The sequence below is a fragment of the Sylvia atricapilla genome, chromosome 1 (genome assembly GCF_009819655.1).
Source record: "Sylvia atricapilla isolate bSylAtr1 chromosome 1, bSylAtr1.pri, whole genome shotgun sequence".
Taxonomy (NCBI): domain Eukaryota; kingdom Metazoa; phylum Chordata; class Aves; order Passeriformes; family Sylviidae; genus Sylvia; species Sylvia atricapilla.
In genome coordinates, this window is record NC_089140.1 from 44,081,610 (window position 1) to 44,103,068 (window position 21,459).

A 21,459-nucleotide genomic window follows, 5' to 3' on the forward strand; every position below is an offset into this window, starting at 1 on the left:
AAGAGAAAGAGTTCAAAAATATTTACATACATGGTTACAAAATAAAATTACTTAAAAATAATGTATGTTCATTTATTCAAACAATCAAGTTTTTATTACCAGTTTAACAAGAGCCATGTAAATTTAGCTGGTAATAGTGAGAATTTGCCAAAAGGTATTCAAAGACTCAATTTTAATAAGCAATTATAAAAAGCATAAGTCTTTCATTTATCTTATATCAGGAGTTTGGTGCAGGACTAGACAAAGCTGGCCAAAAACTTCTCAGATTTTTGAATCTCTAAAAACCCCTTGGCTTGGGCACCTTAAACTAGCAATTAGTTTTGAGAAGCTGTCATTTCCTAGTAGTGCAAAACAAAAATGAATGCAAAGAAGTAAAACACACTCATGTACAAGTGATAGGGTCACATGCCTGAACAAAGCAGCCAGCTCCTCTACATGCCTCCAGGTAGGAACGATGAAGCACCCACTTCCCAGCTGCCATCGAGGCCAAGAACTTTTCATTCCGAAGGGGATGTCCCACAACAATGTGTGTGCAACTCGGATCAAAGTACTGTTTCTCTAGTACTGTTCCACCTTGAATTGAGGAATGAATTGGATTCAAATTATCTAAGCGTCATGCTGCACATGAAAAGGATCAACTCAACGTGAGAATTATTTGAATTCAGATGAAAACTCAGCTCAAATTTACACTGAGAGTATTTTCATTGAAATGACAAGGACAAAAGCTGCTAGGCGGGGAGAGCAGCCAGGAAAGAATGGCTCTGTAAAATGCCACAGCAGCACAGACAGAATGAGACACCAGAAGAGAGCCCATCCCTGGGCACTCCCAACAGGAAAGAATGAGGCTGTTGTAAAGACAGCTAAAAGAAAAGTACCAGAAGACAAAACCATTGCTGTTTTATGGCAAAGCTGATTGCTCGCATAACAGTAATACTGTATTCAAAGAATTGCTCACAAACACAGATCACCACAAATCTGAGACCTCAAATCTGATGAGTCACTAACAGAAGCCCTTTTTTTTTCCCAACAAACCACAGCTGAGCAGACACATACAATTCTTTGCATTTCACAAATATCTGGTACCTAATTCCTCAATCAGATGGCAGTAATCAAATCTTTCTTGAGGATTAAGGGAAGACAGCTGAAATTTACGGAGTTTTTCTATTTCTTCATCAGCCTTCTCATCTTCAGTAATAACCTAGAAATACAGTAACAGATTTTGAAAATATGACAGAACGATTAGGTTGGCAGCTGACTACTTCTCTGCCAAATACTCTGCGTTATTTATATATTAAGTTTTCTTTTAGCTGGGAAAAGCAGAACCAAACCTGTCCGTCACGTGGCAAAAAGCTTGAATTTCATCAAATTATCCTTAGGCTCCTGCTTGAACTCTTCACCTGATTATTAAATAAATAAATATTGGTTCCCCTTTTCTTCAGGGCACAGCTGAACTAATCTGTCATAACAAGTAATCCTTCATTCACATCCATGGAATGCCAGGTTGAACACATGAAGAAATCAGCACTGATCTATCACATTGCCTCATTCATTCACTTTCTATCAAGTTGGAATACTATATTCTTCTGCCTCTGAAGACACAGCTGCTGAAACTGAGCATCAAGTGACACACTGCAGGTGAGACTATAAGCTCATTTTTCCTTCCCTTTCCAAGTTCACACTAAAATAGAATTTTAAACCAGGTTTTGGCAGAAAAATAACTTCCCATTTGTACCAAAACATAAAATTTCAGATACTACCAAAGAAACAAAGGCCTAATTTTTTTTCCATCATCCTAACATGGCTGAAGGAGTTCCAAACAGCACACATAGTAATTCTTCACTCCAAAGCCTGCCTTAGCATTCCAGCACAAATCTATGGGACAAAAAGCTTTATTTGTCTAAACAAACAAGCTTTATTTTTTTGAGCAAATACTATTTGTTCAAAATCTGAAAGAAAGGAAGGGCAAGTATTGAAAAAACCAGAAAAAAGAGACTAGAACAGAACTGTACAAAAGTAATCCACCTTAAATTTTAAATGCAGATCTACACATTTTATATTTATCATCAAAGTCAAAAAAGTATTACTGCATCTCTTAAAAGACAAATCGTCATAAATATTTTTCCATTTGACAAACCTTTTCTTTGGGCTCTGGTGCCACAGGAGGGTTAGCCAGGGGGAAAGCAATGCTGGGGGCCTGTGGAGTAGGAATCAAGTTATCCTTAATTGGCGTTTCAGGATCTCTACATATGGGATTCTTCAGACTTTCAATCACATCTCCATCCCCAGCCCCAGGAACAGCTGTGAGAGTAAAGTAGTGTTGCATGACTTGCATTTAGCAGAATATAATTATGTATAAAGGAAAAGATACAATAATTTTAAAAAATCCTCACAATTGCTGCTACAATATGTACAGTTATATTTCATCTGCCTTTCATAAAGATGCTCTTCCTTATAACACAAACCACCAAGAGCAACATTGCAATTGTGTCCCTGAATGCCTTGCTTTTAAAAAAACCACCTGAAAACCTCAAATTATTTCTTTGGCTAAACTGCACTGATTTGGTTGAACCAAAAATCAATTGAATGGAATTATCTAATTTTCTTCAACCTCCTCTAGGACAAGGTCAGTTTTCAGGAAGATTGCTGCCACAGAAATTCTGCAAGTAGATTGAGGGAAGGAGTTGGTGGCAGCAGGGAGAGAGAAATGAAGGATTCTGCTATCTCAGAATAGAAAGAAAGTAAAAGGGATGAAAAAACATCTTGTTTTGGCAGAAAAGGTATGTTGCTTCCTTAGTCCTAGCAACAGACTTTAGACTTCAGTAAGAACAGGGAGCATAAGTAACATATCTTTACTGAATCCTGACCCAAGCGTGCCCATCAGCAACTTGACACATGTTGGTTTTTTGGGTACGTGAGTTAATCTTGTACCCCAATTCTTCAGCTATAAATATTTCCACTACAATGGAAAAGATTTTGCTCATGGTATTCCTATTTGAATTCCACTGTATTTACTTGAGGAGTTATCTGGAAACCAGCTGTGGTTCAAAAAAATAAAAAAACCAAAACAACTTGGAAAATTTTATGAAGTTATTTAAGTTGCTGGCTTTTTTTGGAGCCACAGCGGTCTATTTTTAGACAAGCACTGCCTTGGTGTTTGACCACAAATGAATGGGAATGCTTCTCTTTAAAAAACAGCAACATGTACTGCAGCTCAAAGATGTGAAATTGTATTTTTGGCATTTGAGAAATGCCAACAATGCTCACTTATTTTTTAAGTAGAACTCAAACACTACTGTATTTTACAAGTCCCAAAGACTAAACAGATGCTGTTTCACAGAACAAGGATATTGCATTTCAGATTTTACCTATACCAGCCATCTCTCCATCAGGTACAGATCCTTTGAGGGCAGACTCATCCACGTTCTTACTGGTGTTACTCTGACCTTGCTCAAGGTACTGAGAAGGACTATTAGGCCACTGAAGGTTGCTGACAAGTCTTGCTCTCTCTTCCCTCGCAGTAGGATCATCCCAAATGATCTGCTCACTCTGGGATGGCTCTGTGTTTATATCTGCCAGTGACTGGCGGGACTGCCTAAGGGAAAAACCACAGATACCTTACAGACTCATTGTACAGGAGACTTCCATTCTAAAAGGCAATGTGTTAATGATCACATCAACTGCAACACCCTAGTGACCTCATTATTAGAAATTATGGCTGGGAAAGGGGAAAATTTCAGTATAGAAGTTATTCTAGCACCCTGGCTTTAGGAATCTAAGTGTCAGCGTGGCTAAAAACGGGGACCCAAAATACCAGGAGATATTTTTATTAATAAGTTATAAAATCAGTGTACCTTACCCTTTATTAAGCCTACTTATTTGCAAATAAGCACCAAGCTAAATGAATAATTTTGCAAGGGCTCCATTACTGTCTTACTGCACATCAGGGTTGATGGAGTTCAAATCCTATTCTCCATTTAGAGAGAAAAGAAAAGTAAAAGAGAAGAAACATTCACAGAGGTGCTTTGCAGTGATGCCTACTACTTCTTTATGACCTATATAAGCATTCATATACACTTTCTTCAAAATCTTTAAGAATACTAAGGAATTTGAAGAGAAAGAAAATATGCTAGTTCAAAACCTGAACATTAAAACCAATCATGCTACTCTGTTTTTTTTTTAAAAAAAGAAAAGATACCCACTATGGATTCAGACAACATTTTGACTTTACCTAGCACATCCAGTTAAAGATTCTGAATGCAGGAGAAGCAACTCAGACACATCAATAGAAACGGACAACACATCTGGAAACCCTGGAGACCTATTTAAATTTCCATGAATGTCTAAATACATGCAAGGACAAAACGAGATACATTTAAAAACAAATCCATACCTTAGAGCTTCCAAGACCCTACTGCGGCCATTTCGCACAGACCGCGTGCTATCAGGAGTGGCTGGAGAACCATCAAAGCTGCTCCTGGAAAGGGATCCTCTTTGCCCTTGTGGTTTCACTAGTGATGTGGCAGACATGAGCTCCTGCAGCTGCCTTTGGAAGTTCTCCCTCATTTCTAGTGCTTGGGTTAAAACTTGAGAGAAGAAACAGAACTCATAATATCACAACTCTTATACTGTAACAAGTGGAAAGTGAAACACTGCTCACTGTTTCATTGAAAACTGAAATTCCGGTTAATCTCCCTCTTCCACCAGGACAAAGACTACACATTAAAAGAGGAAAAGCACTTGGATAATAAGAGTATCAAAGTAAACTACATATGCCCTAAGTCACCTATTCCTAGACACAAGGAAAAATCTCCATTCGTCTCACTTCTGAATCTCCTCACGCAATCTAACTTAGATCCACAATTCTTCCACAACACATTTATTTACATAAGATATACTCCAAAACAAAAATCTGTCACACAAAGGATGAACTTCAGTGTTTTAAAAACAAAGGAATGGCAATTCAGTATCTTCTAATGAATGATGATGATTTTCTTGTGAACTGTCAAGATGTTTAAAACAGAGAGGAAATCCCTTTCCTGGCATCCAGCAGCAATATAAGCTCGCTGTACTTGACTGTATATGAATATGCTACCTAAAGTTTCCAGATCCCAGCATTCAACATCTGGAACTGCAAAGACTCATATTTATAGCTTGATAGTCCATAAATATTCTGAAAACAGCAATTGACATTTACCTCCTTTGGATTCACTTGCTGCAATTTGTTCTTCCACTACAGTAACCGTCTCCTTTATTTGGTCAGTAGTTACATCATCTTCAGCATCATCTTCATCCACTGACATAATCTAAAACCAATGAAGACATGTAGATTTGTCAAACACCAATTCTTTGCTTTGCTTTTTTAACCATACGTGACACTTGCATAAATTCTGAAGATCATTAATCTTGCTTTAGAGTGAACCTAACCTTTCTGCTACTGCTATGACAGTAGAACAGTAGCATGGGTGACAACTTCTATTCTGCTATCCTAATGTCTACTAAAGCAAGATTACATCTTGCACCTCATTACCTAAAAGAACAGACATCTACCTTTTCAAATTCAGAAAGCAAATCCTGAAATACCTGTTTTCCTTCATCACCATAGAAGATGAATATAATAAATGCAGAAAAAATTTAAGGAACATCTGCAATAGCTACTATTAATCCCTAGCTAAACCTGATTCAGGACATTGCTGAATTAGAATCAATGTTTTTATTACTATGTTAAAATAGCTATTAACCGAATTCATGGAGCACGCATTCTTATGACACATCATACCTCATCTTCTTCTGCTGCTTTTCCCGTTGAAAGAGGTTTACTGAAGGAGGAGGAAAGCCTGATGTCTTGAACTGTACTGATGTCCAGGCTCATTTTGGGATTGTAAGTGTGAGGAAAGAGAGATTCAGGAAGCCGTTTACATTCTCGGGCACTCTGTAACAACATCAGTTAATGAGAGAAAGATGAGGAATTTACTGAGACAAATTTCACACCTAAACGTAAGAAAAGTACAATAAATACACTGTCAAAAGTACTTCACACAAGGGGAAAAAACTGGTTGCCATTCTAGGAAAAATGCAGTAGAAGTGTTCAGTGGAAGAGAATTTATTCTTTCTTTATGGAGAACAAGGTAAATGTACATCAGTGAAAAGAAATCACTCAATTTATTAATTCAAAGCTGGATGCAAACCATCAGTCCTTAGAGATGTTTAGTGTAAATGCATACAGAAAATCCACTGCCACATAACTGGTTTTAAGCCTCCATTTCCCTTTAGTTTTAAATAGAGAACAAAACAAGCTTCATACCTCTAAAAGCCAATGTTCTGAAACAATATGTATACCCCGTTCTTTAACAGATTTGTACTCCTTATTGTTATCATTCTGTCCTCCCTTATAGATGAAGTGTGTTACTGTTTCATCAAAGCACCATCTGGAAAAGAGAAGAAAACACAACTTGAAGATCAATATTCTATCAAAAATTATCATAAATCCAGCTCAGAAATTGTCCTCTCTTGTTCAAGTTAAAGTAGTTTTTGCCTATTTCATTATGCCTCAATAAACAATGAGCCCACTTTCTTTGCCAGAAAAGACAACATTCAGTTTCATGATAGCACAATTCCAACGTGTTTTGAAAGCATTCCTGAAGAAAATGAAACTAAATAGGATGAACATATGGAAAGTAGGGGGTTTGATTTATCTTTTGTTTTTATTTAAGTGGAATTTTAAAACAGTTTCTGATAAGAACGTGTGATCCAAGATAAGAGCTTTTTCTTTTGTTGTCATATTGAACTGCAAGTGAAATACTGATCCTCGAAGCTCAAATAAACAAAAATGAGGACTGTTGATTTTTAAACCAAAAAACCCGAGTATTTGCTCTCTAATCCAAGTATCTTCAGCATTTCTAAGGTACTACCAAACGTAAGGGTAACTTCCTTCACTCCACGAATAATAACACTTATATATAAGTCAGTAACAAAACATATAAATCAGATTTAGTGGAGTTAGAATTCTATCTTAAGTCAAAAATGTTAATTTGTAGTTTCTCTTCATGACATCCTATTTTTCCTAAGCTTTTCTAAGAATACTGACTTAGCTGTTCTGACAATCTAGAAAATAATTTGTTTTGAGCCAGGGAGAAACATACACAAATTCACATTAGATTCAAAATGTAAAATATAAAGCAAATGTTAAACATTCAAAAGCTAAACTTCTTCAAATCAAAGGAGAAAAAAAAAATCTGCAATTCAAGAAGACTTCTGGACAAACAGTCTTTCTGAGATGAATTTACAAAGAACACAAGGACTGGAGATGTGGCAGGGAAAAATGGCCTCATTTCACATTACAAGTGAATGTTACTTGTCATGTTGTTTACGATGGTGAGATCTAATGTTTAGCTGTAGCAAAAGGTGGATTAGGATACAAAGACTCATTTATTAGAATTCACATCAGTGCAAAAGCTCAGAAGCCACTGTATTGGCTGTTACCTGTAGTCTGCTCCAAGAGAAGCTGCTACTGCATTCAGCTCCCTTTGCCTCTTACTAAGTTTTTTACTAACATATATAACAGCATCAGCTAGAGGCTTGGGCTCTTCTTCCTGGTCAAGCAGCAGGGATAAAAACAGTAGAGTCACGACTGGAAGGCTTCTGTATCAATAACAGAAGTACTTCAATATTTAGTGAAGCATGTAGTAAAATACAGAGTGACAACAAAGATAAGATGAACACACTGTCTCTCTTTTTGATGTTCCCCCACCCAATGCTCAAAACGCAGCATTATTACCATACCATGCACTAGAAATGCCAAGACAAAAGATTCAGCCAGTCTCCCTAGAACATATCCTACTCCTTTCATCATGGGCTGAACGCTGAAATTAACAAATTATCAAGGCTGATGCTACTGAAGTATTTCACTGTAGAGGGGTGAGAGAAGTAAGACTAAGGAGCTACAAACCAAGAAGCAGCAGCCTTCCCTTTCCAGAGGTCATTAGCTTTCTTGCCCCTCCTCAACAGTAAACAGTGCACTAACGTGGCAAGCAATGCATAAATCCTCCCTTTCCTCCTACACCTTTTTGTTTTCTCTCACTTTTCTTCTCCTATTAAGCACAGAGGAAGGCAGGAACACACATGCATTAATAAAGAACTCTGAAATTTAGTCCAAGACAAAATATCTAACGGTTCAGCTGGAATCTGAGAATTTCTTAAGGGTGGTATCTCATTCCAATACTACAGTCTAAATTGGTACATATTTATATGCCATGTTACTTAGAAAGTGATTAATACTTAAGACAGTAGTGCACATATTAGAAAAAGGTTTTAAAATTCTTTGCCTTCCATAAGGAAATTCCTTTATCTTACATTCCTTTAACTGTCATTGAAGAACACATAACCATATGAATTTGCATTCAAATTGATCACAAAGAACAATTCACAAATTCCTTTGTAACTTAAACCACAAAACCACTTCCTTAATTGAAATCATGCTCCAGCAACTAAATCCCTAAATTTCCTACCACTTCCTGCTGTGCAGCAGCCAACTGAGGGCTGGCAGTAAGAGCTGCTGCAAGTGTTGTGCTGCTTGCCAGTGCCATTTTCAAGTTTCTGCTGATGACTTCGGAGAGAGGTGTGCTCAGTTTCCTGGTTCTTTGTTCAGAACCTCTAGGAGTTTCTAAAGCTTCCAGAGCATCCTACCAAAGGAAAAAAAAAAAGAAACTGAGTGACTTTCATGAACACCTTATAAAATTCTCACTCTAGTGCAAGTTTTACAAATACATTAAGACTTCATATACTCCTAATCCAGGATAGTTAACTACAGGAACAGCTACCAAGTGCAACTGTAGTGCCACTGCATAAAAGCTGTACAAGGCAAACCCAATCTCAGAGTCTGCACAAGCAAAGCAAGAAGACCAGTTTATTAATCTCTCTGTTCACTGCCATCACTGAGAACTGCCCTCAGTGGAAAAGCCAGTCACCAAACTCAGGTATTCTTAACCCAAACAAACTACTTCAATGTACCCGCACCTTGCCCCTTGTGTGATTCTATCTGCACCTTTAAAACACCATTTCACACTGTTCTTTTTTACATAAAAAGAGAAATTTTGGTCTAGAATATCTTGCTTTTGAAAACTATCAGAGCCTTCACTTCATGAAGCAGAATTAGCTAAAGAGAACACTGGATTCTTCTATGTTTGCATAGAACATGTTTGTTGCAACCCCCCACAATAGAACAGACAAACAACTCCCCAAAAAACCTAACAGCTCTGCAGGGATTCAATGCACTGATTTTTCAGTTAAGACCTTCAATATTAAAAACAAAACTGAAGCCTTCCAAAGCACACCTGAGTCATTCAGGAGCTCTTCCAGTGCAGATACTCCCTAAGTGTCAGGGGGGATATTTTTGCTGCATTTTCTAGCTTACTGTGGCCTTCAGAATAAGACATGGAATCCAAAACCCCACACATTTTTCAGCCTGCAATAATGGATTTGTAATTGCTCTAAAGCTATTACACCGAAACATGCAATCAAAGCAGCATTTCATCAGAAAATGCAAACATTTGTTTCCAAATATTTGCAGCAATTTTAAGGTGCCTTGTCACATTTTTCAGTCTCTAGATGCAAAGAACACAGACTGGATACTGTCTGAGGACACACAAGCATATGATGCAATAAGCACAAAGGAGCTTTCCTAAGGACATTACACCACATACTATTTTGTAAATTTAGCCCACGGGTCATTAACTAAACTATATAAATAAAAGAGCCAGTTTTCTTGGTTTTATCCAAAAGGGAAAGTCTGTATGTGAACAGCATAAAAATAGGTAAAAGCACAGGTTTCTGTGCTGTTTTAAGTTTATGCACATCTTAAACGGTACTGACCACACAGACTAAAATCTTTGCAAAAATCACCTTTATATCAAAAGAAGGCTTGAACAACTTGTCATTGGAAAGAAACTTTGATGGTGTGTCAAGATTTAAAGATGGTTCTTTCTGGAGTGGTCCTCCTTGTGCAACAGGAGTTGTCTTCCCAGTATGATGAGAGATTACAGCTTGGAAAGCTTTACTCTGGAACCTGTTGATATCAAGGGGGGTGACAGCTCCTTTTTTTCCTGCTTCAAGGAGATGAGTAGGCTGTTCTGAATCATGAGATTTAACAGTTGCTGGTGTCTTGCTAAGCTGAGTAATGAAGCTCTCTGTGTTTTTAAAAGAAACAAAGAAAACATAAGCAAGCAAACTGTTTTTTTTGTTTGAACACAGACCCCACATACTCTTAAACAACAACCATGAAGAACTGAAGAAAGGGGAATCAAATCATTGCAGACTAACAAGTCTTAAGTCCTAAGACAGATCTCTCATCAATTGCCATGCAAGCTACACAGCAGCATATGTGCCAGAAAGGACAAAGTTGAGATACCGAGCTTGAATCCCAACTGACTGATAACCACAAGACCCCACTGCATCTACCAGATTTGCAGCAACTACACAGTATCCTTTCTGTAGTCACAAGTCAACAGCAGGAAAAAATATGGTTGCATGTACAACCTTGTCTAATGGAAAGTGTCCCTGTCCATGGCAAGAATTTGGAACTAGATGATCTTTAAGGTCCCTTCAAACTCAATTAATTTTATCTTAATATTTGGAAAAATATTCTTTAGCTCTCATACTTTGAAGGTGTTAGGAAAGTAAATTTCATCACACATGCCTTCTTCATTGTGAACAAACAGTACAGTGGCAAAATCACATGCCCTAACTTGCTAAGAACCAACCTTCAGCCTCTGCATTTTCAACCAAGAACTTGCTTTCATCTGCCCTCTTTCCTGTCCTTGCAGACTGCAAAAGCCAGGCTACAGTGACTGCTGGCAAATTCCATCTCTTCGCTGCCTCATACTTGGAGCCGTTCGGTTCTCTCACCACAAGATGGGTGCTGGCAAACATTCTTTTTTTCACATTGGCTCTCCGCACAAAGAACTCTTGGACTCTACAATTGGATTGATAAATCATTCATTTAGTCATAAACAACATTAACCTAGGGCACATTTATATTATTATAAGCTGTATCCTCACAATGGAAAAAGAAACAATAGAAGAAGATACTTAAGGCAGCCCACTTTGCACTTTACAGCCTAACCTGCAAAAAAGAAAACAAACAAACAAAAACCCCAAAACACCACCAACAAAAATGTAACACAGTAACGTTTTGCTTCTACCAGCATTTCTCATGCTCCAGCAATCCTCCAGTAATATCCCATTTTCAAATCATACACCTGCCTAACATTCTTCAGCAAGATGAATGGAACATGCTTGTTTCCCTTCCAGAGTCAACAAGCATCATTTCCAAATGAACAACAGTTTTCTTTATGTTACAGGTTTTCTCTTATCATCCAGGACACAATCTTGCAGAAAGACTGCCAGGACTGAGAACGCCTCAGCAAAGAATTTAGTTCAAACAGGCTACAAACCAGATCAAATGATACTCGCTCTAAGCTACACGATTTTGCCTTGTCATGACTAAACATGCTTTTCTTAAATTTTTCAAAGATCTTGGTGAACTCTAAGCAAATAGGGCATCAGTTCTTAGGAGCTGGGATAATGAATGGGGTTCACCATGCTTATGAGGCTGAGCCAGATGGTACTGAAGTGGTCCTTTCCTAGACAACCAAAGAGCAACTTGGAAGGCCACATCTGAAAACCTGACCTTGACTGGTTCAAGAGCAGAGTAAAAACTTGCTGAGACTCAGTTACTGGGAAGTAAGCAACTGAGCATATTCTGGTAGAAATTAGACTGCGTTAGTACATATTTCTTTAAAAGAGAGCAAAATGAAAGACCTACATAGTGATGTCTCATTGTTTCAGCACCAGGTTTTGTGAATGAATGAAATTCAAAAGAGCTTTAACTCAAATATTTGTACAGAAGAACCTAAACGCATAATGGCAGCACACTGGCTCTTTAAGAACAAGGAGAAACTGTGACAGCAGAAATACCTGGCTCCCAGCAGTCCTGCCAGATAAACAAGGGAGTCTCTCTCTGCACCCGTGAATTGGCTAAAAGAAAGAACACAATCTTCCAGAGGGGTAGCTTCTTCCATTACCAGGACTGGTGTGAAAAGTGGATTGGATTGAAGATCTACAAGGGCCTTCTGTTCCACACATGTCATCTTCAAGAAGGTGAAAGACACAAAAATGTAAATTAAACCAAATAACAGCAAAGCCATCAAGATTTCAGCAACTCTACAACAGCATTTATGGACTTAATGAGCAATCCTGCTTCCATCATCACACCTGAGACAAATTATTTGAATCAGAAAATTGTTTTCTTAGACCATGTCTATTTTGTCAAGTTTGACATACTGAAGCATTATTCAGAACTTCTCAGTTACTAAAGTTCTAATCCTGCAGGTTCCCAGAAAACTGGAGGTTTCCAGTCCAGTGCATGATCTGAGAGTCTGTACAGATTTACTTCACAGGAAGTTACCAAAGACTGAAAGTTACTAACAGCAGGTAGCCTGCATCATGTGCCTGCTATTGCCAAATATGGTTAGCATGCTTTCACTTTCAATCTATAAAGACTTGCTCTTCCACCACAAATTAAAAAAAAACAACTATAAACAGCTATAAAAAGCATGAAGCAAATGAAAATATCAAATCATTATTAGTCATCTAGCTCCTTCTATAGTTCACTAGAATGCTGCCAGATCTCATGTCGTGACAATGCAGTCCTATTTAATGGTCCTGTGGAAAACGGAGCGAAACAGATTAGACACCCTACAGATGCAGAGGTTTTAATGAAGGCTCTCGCTTAGCACATTTCAAATTAAATGAGGCTAATATCTCAGTACATTCTTTATATTTAAGCCATTAATAACTGCATTCTGACAAGGCAAATTTCTAATACAGATACCTGTATCTGCAGATCTGTAGATACAAATTTCAAATACCTGTTTATTTGGGAATTGAAAAAGTGTAACTCCCTTACCAGCCATGTATTTGTGACGACGTCACCAACAGTTGCCTTCACGGTGCACCCCAATAAAGGTACCACAGCATAGTCTGCAAGGGCTCTGCCTTGTGGTGGCAGAACTTCCCCAGCATTCTCCTTTATAATATCTGCCAAGTAGGACTCGTACTCTTCACCAAAACCCAGAAGAAGAAATCTCTTCCTGAAAAATAATCCTCCTTCAGCCAGTGCAGAAGACTCTGCCAAAGACCCATTACAGACAGAAGGCTGATTCTCTCCTTGGGCAGTAGAATTAGCAACATAACTGAAGGTACTGGATGTTAGTTTTCCAACTTCGTCTGAAAGGTTAAAGAAAAAAAGAAAAGAACCAAGCATAACATTTGGTTGACAAGAACATCAAAGACAACCCAAAACACTTTCATTAAGAAATTACAGGATTATGCTGTTTTCAGCCAGGTTTTTGTCAAAAACTGTTCTATATAGGTCTATTTAAATTTGAATTCTGAAACACAAAGTAGAAGTTAACATACTAGATGTGGATAAATTTTTAATAAGCAGATTCTGCAAGATCAAATGCTAATTATGTGCAGTTAAATCTTCTACAGTATACTAAGCCTAGAACATACCTAGTGTAGAATAGTCATTGGCATATTGAGAGAGGAAGTCATCTTCAGCAGCTTTCTGGTGCTTTATAACGTTCACAGCATCTTTCTTCAAGACACTGGTTTTTTTTGAAAAAATTGACTTCATTCCAGGTTGTTCTAAAATTGGATTCTCTAACAGCTGGTAGTTTAGAGGGATATAGTGCTCCACTGGACATAGACAACCTTTACCAAATGACTCCAGCAACCACTTTGCTGTCACTATATGAGGCCTATAAAATAAAATGTTACATGAACAAGTTACAGCAGGTTTCAGATTAAAAAAAACAGTATTCACACACAAGCACATGCAGTCTGTAACTCTAATACTAAACAAGCTTTGGGCAATTTATAACCCTTGAAAGACTTTAATTCTTTCAGTCTGTGAACAGAGCATTTCATAAGTAATTTCTATAACATAAATTATACCAGCCACTGCTGCATTGCCAAGTTTTTCCTCCTCAATGTGCTAATAAATCCATGTTTACACCTCTTTTCACCAATAAGAACACTTGCATTTCTACTCGCTGAGGTCACCCACGGCTACCCAAAGACACAGTACTGAAAAGCACAAGTGGACATACTTATTACCATTAGCTGTAAGTCTTCTCATTTAAACCAAGAACTACTTAGTATTTCAAATCATTATGTGGTTCCAAAGAACCATACAATGGAAGGAAACTTAAGATCATCTTTAAGGAAACTTAAAGATCATCTCATTCCAACTCCCCTGCCATGAGCAGGGGACACCTTTGAATAGACTAGGTTGCTTTAAAGTCCATCCAACCTGGCCTTGGACACTTACAGGGATGGGGCACCACAGCTTCTCTGGGCAACCAGAGAAGCCTCACCACCTTCACAGTAAATAAATTTCCTTCTAATATCTAAACTAAACCTCTCCTCTTTCAGCTTAAGGCTATTCCTCCTTGTCCTGTCTCTATACGTCCTTGACAAAAGTTCCTCTCCACCTGCCTTGAGGGTCCTCTCAGGTACTGAAAGGCCACAATTAGGTCACCCCAAAGCCTTCTCAACCTAATCCTCTCAGCCCATCCTCATAGGAGAGGTGCTCCATGCTTCTGACCATCTTCCCTGAACTCATGCCAAGAGTTTGATGCATTTTCTGTGCTGGGGACCACCGAGATGGTGGGAGAAACAAAATTATGTGTAACTAGACCTTAAGCAATACAGTTATCACAACCTGTGAGCCGTCTCGTCCAAGAAGTGTTTCAGTTCATCGTTATTTTCCCCCACAATGACATGAGTAACATCTTCATTAAGTTGATTAAATCGAACGCCACCACCACAATTAATAAGCCTTCTCATCTTGTCCAACTTCCTGCCACTGAAGCCACAGAGATAGATCTACAAATAGAACAGAGCAACAAATGAAGAAAACAAAAAAATAGAGTAGAATGTTTTGGTATAATATGTTTCAACAGCTACAGAACACAGAAAGTAGTGCTGCAGCTTCTGAGAAGCAGCAAAAAAGTTAAGCATTTATAAAGATTTATTTATCTTTGCAGATTAATCTAGCAAAGCTTCAATATTTACTAATGGAATGAACCCCTGAAATCACATAAACAAAAAAAAGAAACCCTCAAATCAACCCACACACTAATTCTAGAACCCACTCACTCCAGTGTTTAAATACACATGCCTATGAATAAAAACTTTCATACTTCTACTACATAATACAATTATAATCCCACACAAAGGTAGGCAGACACACGCAAGCACGTGGACACAAAATAAATCTGGTACTTGTTGCTGATCACAGAAAGAATTTACTCAAGCAGAAAGTGCCAGTGCTTCACCATAGCCGCTTTTGCATTGTTAGTACTGAACATTTGAAAGTAAACACTGTTAAACATACTCGACACCCATCTAACAAGTCTTCAGGGGCTTGAAAAGAACTCATGTCCAAGTTTTCCAGCTCATCAGGAGGATCCAGTCTGCTGCTCATAGCTGAACTACATGCAGTTTCATTAACACCACACAGACCGATACTGGAAATGTGGCTGACGTCCGAAAGGGTATGATCTTTAAATAAAAATAAAATTTAAAAAGAGGCATTAGATTTGGCTCAGCTCTCTCCATTGCTTCACTGAAGAAAATACAGACTTGCCACTTATGATTTTGCGATATTATAAGGAAATGTAAAATGTGAAGAATGAAAAATACTAGGTAAGTAAAACCTTTGCTTAACCAAGGGGTTTCTTTATACACAGATTGAGCATCATCTTAATAGAAAGAGTGCTGATACATCTTTTGTTCATTCCCTAAAGGATGGCACCTATGACACAGCAGCCTATGAGACTTGTTTTCAAAGCTGTTACTCCAGTTTTGTGGCCACCTGGTAGAAATACTTTTAAAATTAAACACAACTCTGTTGTAGAGAAATCAACTCTAATTTAAGAGGAGTCCGTATCAGGTGGATGCACATTAAAGTGGCCATATCCTTCAGGCTACTATGTGTGCTTACAAAATATTTTTAACTGTCCTATTATTAGCATGGAATGAATAAAAAGAAGTGTAAAAAGAAAAATAAAATAGAAAAATATTAATGAAAACTTATTTGTTTCCCCCCACCCCTAAAACTGCTGTGAGATTGAATTCATTACAGCCAATTGTTTTGAACTGTAAATGTATGAACAGTTGTGCTTTTGTAGGACTTACAGATATACACCACTGGTTCTAAAGCAGACAACTGCACACCTAATTCAAGTGCACTTTGTTAACAATCATCCACATGTTTCAAGTCTATGCATGTTGGAATATTCAATGTGCATAAAAGCAATCTGCTGTGTTTTAAGCTTAAGCTGAATCTGGAACCCAAACTGTCAAACCACTGTTTATAAAAGCAAGCACTTTACTAGTTATTCCTCCTTAATACAAATGTTTCCTACCCTAGTGAAACACATTTTAAAATATCTTACTTACTAGCAGTCTTGCTGGTGTCATTTGTAGGTGTTGATGTACTGGGTGCATTACTCAGTTTTGATCCAGCCTCTATTTTATACATTGTCTCGTCCTGGCAGAAGCCTTTCTTGATGCTGTCAGAAAACCACTGCACAGACACACAGTGCACATTCCACTTTTTGGCACATTCATACTTCTGACCTTCCAGATGTAAACAAAGTTTTTTTTTTAAAAAGTCACAATCATTAAAAAACTTAAGCATCAAACAGTGACTGCTGAAAGATGGTTAGACATTGAGAAAACTTAGAAATTCAAATAACTGATTTTAATTGACAAATTGTATTATATTAGACTCTTGATAAGCTGCTTTGCTGTAATTAAGAGTAGAAAAATCTCAGGGATGGCTAACTCATGGTATGATAAGGCATTAAAGAAACAAAAAAGAAAGAAAAGCTTTAAAGCTTTCAAGCACATACACAAAAAAAAGGTCAAAAAGTCCCAGCATATTTCACTGTAGGCAAAGAGAGAGAAATCAGGGAAAAAAGAAAACCCTGCCTGTCTTCTCACAATAAAACTAAAATCCTTTCATCTTCCCAAGAGGAAGGAAAAAAGCTTTCATTTTATCTTAGTAGGGAATTTGGAAGGCACAAAGAATAATCAGTTAAAAAACATCAGGCCACAATCCAATTTCAATCATGGTACAAATTAAGTCCTATCCTGCTCTCCCAAAAAAAGTTTTCCTTTTCTTTATCTCCTCTGAGATTCTCCCTTTTCATTTCTTTAAATACCACCTATATCTCTGCCTTTTTTTCCTCTTTTGTTCTCCTTCTCATGTCTTTATATTAAAGCAAAGGTGCCCTGTTTTACTCTTTCCATCAACAGTGATTCCCTAAACACAAGTAGCAAGAGCAACACTGAAGCAGACACAGAGGCAGCTCAAGCTCCTGTGCTTACACACATTCACACTACTTCAATGCCAGAAGTGAAAACAGCATTTATCCTGTCAGTTTTACCTTTTGGCTCTTGAACTATGAGGTGAGTGCACTCATTCATCTTGAGCTGCCCTGTGTACTGCCCACCGTGCTCAGCAGTGAGGCGCTGCACTTCTTTCCTGTCGGAGCTGCTCAAGCCAGTGACACAAATCGTGCAGCCAAGGAACACAGGACAAGAGTAGTCTTCCATGTTGACATCAGTGTACCTCATCATGCTACAAGAATGAAAGAGAGAAAGTAGTTGTTCTACAAGTAAAATCAACCAGGAAAAGAAGTTATTCTGTACATAAGAATTACCATTACCCAAAAAAAAATCAGTTTTGTTTTTTTCATACCCTTGCTGAGACTTATCCCACAATGTCTTAACCCATGAGGGAAGCAAAATAGGTTTCTTCAGGGAAGCAGCTACCAAGTATTTCTTGCTGCCAACTTCCCCAGCTATAAGATGAGTTACTGACACGTTGAGGTCTCTGTATACACATCCACCCATCATTTGCACATATTTATGAACTTCTTCCTGGATGGGGAAAAAAAATAGAGAAAATTATCAGGGGAAAAAAAAACCTATGTGATGGCCGTCTTAACCTTACACCAAAAACATGGATTTCAATTGTCCATGATTTCCCCTGAAAACTGCTAAAAAAATACTAACTAGATAAATATGGAAGCCATAAAAACATAACTATCATTTCCATTTTATTTGCACTTATGATAAGCTGAACATACCCTAAATAAAAATATGACAGTTATGCTGTATGAGCAAAATTTTGCAGATGGTTGACGTTTTAGGTAGTATTAGAAAAAAGGTATCAGAATAAATATAAAGTAAACATATATAATCATATTTGAGGTGTATTAATACATGAATAAACTACCCATAGTCTACAAGCGACAGAAGACTTGATGGATCTAGACACAGGCACAATGAGACATATATGCTCTGACTGCTGCCTTAGTGGTGAGCCATGCAAAGCAAATATCAATGATAGCCAGCTGAACAATCCCTCCTTGGGAAGGCCTTACCCTCACGTCCTTCTCCAGGCTGGTACAGGACACAGTGACATCAGCCATGGTCATGTTGTACACGGGATACTCAGCCCTGGGGACACACCTCTGCGACTGCATGCAGTACAGAACTACCTGTGGTCCAACAATCCTACAGCCAAGCTGCAACAGAGGAACAGGAAAAGCACTAAGAAAATAACCAGAGGGAAATAACTAGTATCAGGAAGTCTTTCCTTATCACTGAATTCTAAGGAAGGCAGGTCTCTTGTCTGTCCTCTTCCTCTACCATCTCCAGGTAGCTGATATTTTTGTTTTCACTTTCAATTCTGGATTTTCTGTACAATCCTTGTAGATTTTCTGGCCTCAGTAAAAGCAGCTGATGCTATGGCTATGGCCAAAGAATTCCAGCTAGCCTATCTTTGTCTACTAGACAATACCTTGCAGATCAAACCAAATCATGTTTATCAGGAGATAAATAGCGTAAGAACCAGCTCAGGGACTCCAGCAGAATCAGAACTGACCATACCGTTTACTTTTCCAAAAGTCTGAAAAGAATCATTATGCTTTGCTGGTCACCTTCTTCCCTAAATACAGGATGAAATTCACTCTGCTACACCCAGTGCAGGACAGAACATGCAGGAACATCCTGGATGGACATGAGCACTTCTAAAAAGGAAAGAACAGTGTTCAAAGTCAGTTGTGAGGTGTCGTACCTTTTTGAGATGACTGAAACCCATGCCTCTGAAAGGATCACAAACGTAAAGTGATTTATCATTTTCTTTTATCTTGAGTACTGTTTCTTCTTCAAGGATCTGGAGATGTTCTTCTGACTGGAATTCTTTTATAGACTGCAGATAAATGATGCATACAACAACATTTATTTAATTAGCAAATAACAAATAGAGAGGCAATCCTGTACAAACTATGCAAGTGCACGTCCTTTAAACAGCTCACAACAAAGCTACCTTGCAAACACTGGTATTAGCAAAAGAAAGGGCTAAAACACCTCATGGGTGTCCCCCTCATTCCTTTGAGTCTTCACACTATTGTAACTTAAATATTTGGCCTTCAGGACCTGATCCTCCCATATGGAGCCTTTGGCTCCCACTAACCTCCCAAGGTGTAAAACAGTGCACAGTGTCCTTCCAAAGTCTGTGCTTAGATGAGTGACCACCATCGCCTTCCAGGCTACATGTCCCTTTCCTACATGTCACCGGGTTTTGAAACTGAAACAATTTCACGAAATCCTCCAACAAAATTGTTCTTGTTCAACAAGCTTTATTAGACACTAAGCACCCCTGCTATAAAAACAGCTTTCTTTCCAGGTGTATACGTATAAGTTAGCTTATTGTAAGGCACAAGCAGCTAAGTCAGACAGAGAAATCACATGCCAGTTCCAAGCTCACACAGGTGCCCAAACCCACTTACCTCAAGAGCTTTAGAAAAATACTCCGAACTCCCGGAAGACTTTATGAACTTCACAAAAAACGGATCCTTACTACTTCTCATCCTTCAACTAAGAAGCAAAACCCAGTGAGCGTCCTGACATTCCCGCCGCAGCCCGGAAGCCCTCTGGCCCCAGCCCCTATCCCCGTCGGGCCACGGGCCCGGCACACACCGCCCAGCCTCGGCGGCATCCACTTCAAACGGGGACGCAGGGGCGGGGACTGGCCGGCCCCCAACCGAGAGGCCCCTTCCCGACGGGAAGACAGACCCCTTCCCCACCGGGAGGCCCGTTCCCCGAGGGGCCTGAGGCCCGCACGGAGGGTCGCTGCTGAGCAGCGAATGCCCGGCGCTCCCAACCCCCGCAACCCCGATCCGGCCGCAGCCCCTCACCCGCGCGGGAAAGCGGCGGTGCCGGCACTGCGCAGGCGCGGGGCGGGGCCTGCACGGGGAGGTGGGGCCGCTGGGGGCGGGGCTTCCGCGGTGCCGCGGCGGGGTGCGGCTGAGGGGGTGTGGCCTCCGGAGATGTGGGCGGGGCGGGGGTTCCGCGAGGCTGCCCGCAGGGGGCGCTGGGAGCGCGCGTGTGGGAGCGGGCGGGGAGGGGAGAGACGGGAGGGGAACTCTGGGAATCACGGAGGTTTAATGGGTTGGGAGGGAGCTGAAAGAGCATCTAGTCCCAGCCTCCCCTGCCATGGGCAGAGACACGTCCCACTGAATACCCTGTACCCTGTCCTGACACTGAACGCCGCCAGGGATGGGACATCCACAATCTCCTTGAGCAACGTGCTCCTCACCGCTGTCACAGGAAAAGCTTCTTCCCCATATCTAACATAATATTACCCTGTGTCAATCTGTGCCCGTTACTCTTTGTCCCATCACTGCAGTTCCTGCCCATGAGTCTCTGGCTTCCCTGCAGGCCCCCTTCAGATACTTGGTGCTGGGTTTGCAAGGCCTGGTTTTTGGTAGCTGGGGCTTCTTGGAGTGGCTGCTAGAACCTAAGAAGAAAGAAAACCAAAATGTTGTTGCACGGTGGTAATTGTGGCCAGAGAAGAGTGGAGCGAGTTGAGTTTTTCATCAACTCTTACTGCGTTTCTTGACAGGGCTGCTCTCAGTTGCTTCTACACCCAACCTGGAGCCGTGTCTGGCATTGCCATGACCCAGGTGTAGGACCTTCCATTTCACTTTCATTCTTGTAGCTCATAGCTTCCAGGCTGTGGGCAAGAACATCAAATGCTCTCCTTCCAGAGCAAGGTCTGGAATCTTGTACTACACTCTTGGCGTCTGCCTGCATCATGACAGGGTGACCCTACCTATGCATTCAATGGACCTCCATTCCATTCTTAGTGACCACAGTGGCTTACTGCTGTTTGCATAATACCGATAATGCCTGTAGTGTGGGGAGTCATTCTGTTAGAAGATTTTCTTAGGAAAAGAGATCACAGCATCAATTATGTTGGAAAAGACCTCTGAGATCCTTGAGCCTATCCCATGACCAAGCGCGGCTCTGCCAACCAGG

General features: G+C 39.6%; 2 protein-coding genes across 2 annotated transcripts in view; one reads left to right on the forward strand and one right to left on the reverse strand.

Annotated features, from left to right (window-relative positions):
• Positions 1 to 1,470, forward strand: part of CDV3 (CDV3 homolog) — a 23,233-nt gene extending 21,763 nt beyond the window's left edge. Inside the window, exon 5 of the mRNA XM_066320930.1 lies at positions 1,440 to 1,470. Within this exon, the coding sequence (XP_066177027.1) occupies positions 1,440 to 1,455 (16 nt within the window). The 3' untranslated portion in view covers positions 1,456 to 1,470. The remainder of the gene's footprint in view (positions 1 to 1,439) is intronic.
• Positions 1 to 20,186, reverse strand: part of TOPBP1 (DNA topoisomerase II binding protein 1) — a 23,441-nt gene extending 3,255 nt beyond the window's left edge. Inside the window, exons 1-23 of the mRNA XM_066320895.1 lie at positions 19,929 to 20,186; positions 19,214 to 19,348; positions 18,519 to 18,662; positions 17,831 to 18,012; positions 17,517 to 17,710; positions 16,525 to 16,704; positions 15,458 to 15,624; positions 14,783 to 14,946; positions 13,570 to 13,817; positions 12,962 to 13,281; positions 11,971 to 12,143; positions 10,755 to 10,966; positions 9,898 to 10,181; positions 8,505 to 8,678; positions 7,480 to 7,589; positions 6,302 to 6,425; positions 5,777 to 5,929; positions 5,195 to 5,303; positions 4,391 to 4,583; positions 3,366 to 3,592; positions 2,135 to 2,298; positions 1,084 to 1,198; positions 410 to 573 (exon numbers count right to left, since the gene is read on the reverse strand). Of these exons, the coding sequence (XP_066176992.1) occupies positions 410 to 573; positions 1,084 to 1,198; positions 2,135 to 2,298; positions 3,366 to 3,592; positions 4,391 to 4,583; positions 5,195 to 5,303; positions 5,777 to 5,929; positions 6,302 to 6,425; positions 7,480 to 7,589; positions 8,505 to 8,678; positions 9,898 to 10,181; positions 10,755 to 10,966; positions 11,971 to 12,143; positions 12,962 to 13,281; positions 13,570 to 13,817; positions 14,783 to 14,946; positions 15,458 to 15,624; positions 16,525 to 16,704; positions 17,517 to 17,710; positions 17,831 to 18,012; positions 18,519 to 18,662; positions 19,214 to 19,348; positions 19,929 to 20,009 (4,017 nt within the window). The 5' untranslated portion in view covers positions 20,010 to 20,186. The remainder of the gene's footprint in view (positions 1 to 409; positions 574 to 1,083; positions 1,199 to 2,134; positions 2,299 to 3,365; positions 3,593 to 4,390; positions 4,584 to 5,194; positions 5,304 to 5,776; positions 5,930 to 6,301; positions 6,426 to 7,479; positions 7,590 to 8,504; positions 8,679 to 9,897; positions 10,182 to 10,754; positions 10,967 to 11,970; positions 12,144 to 12,961; positions 13,282 to 13,569; positions 13,818 to 14,782; positions 14,947 to 15,457; positions 15,625 to 16,524; positions 16,705 to 17,516; positions 17,711 to 17,830; positions 18,013 to 18,518; positions 18,663 to 19,213; positions 19,349 to 19,928) is intronic.
• Positions 20,187 to 21,459: the final 1,273 nt, after the last annotated feature.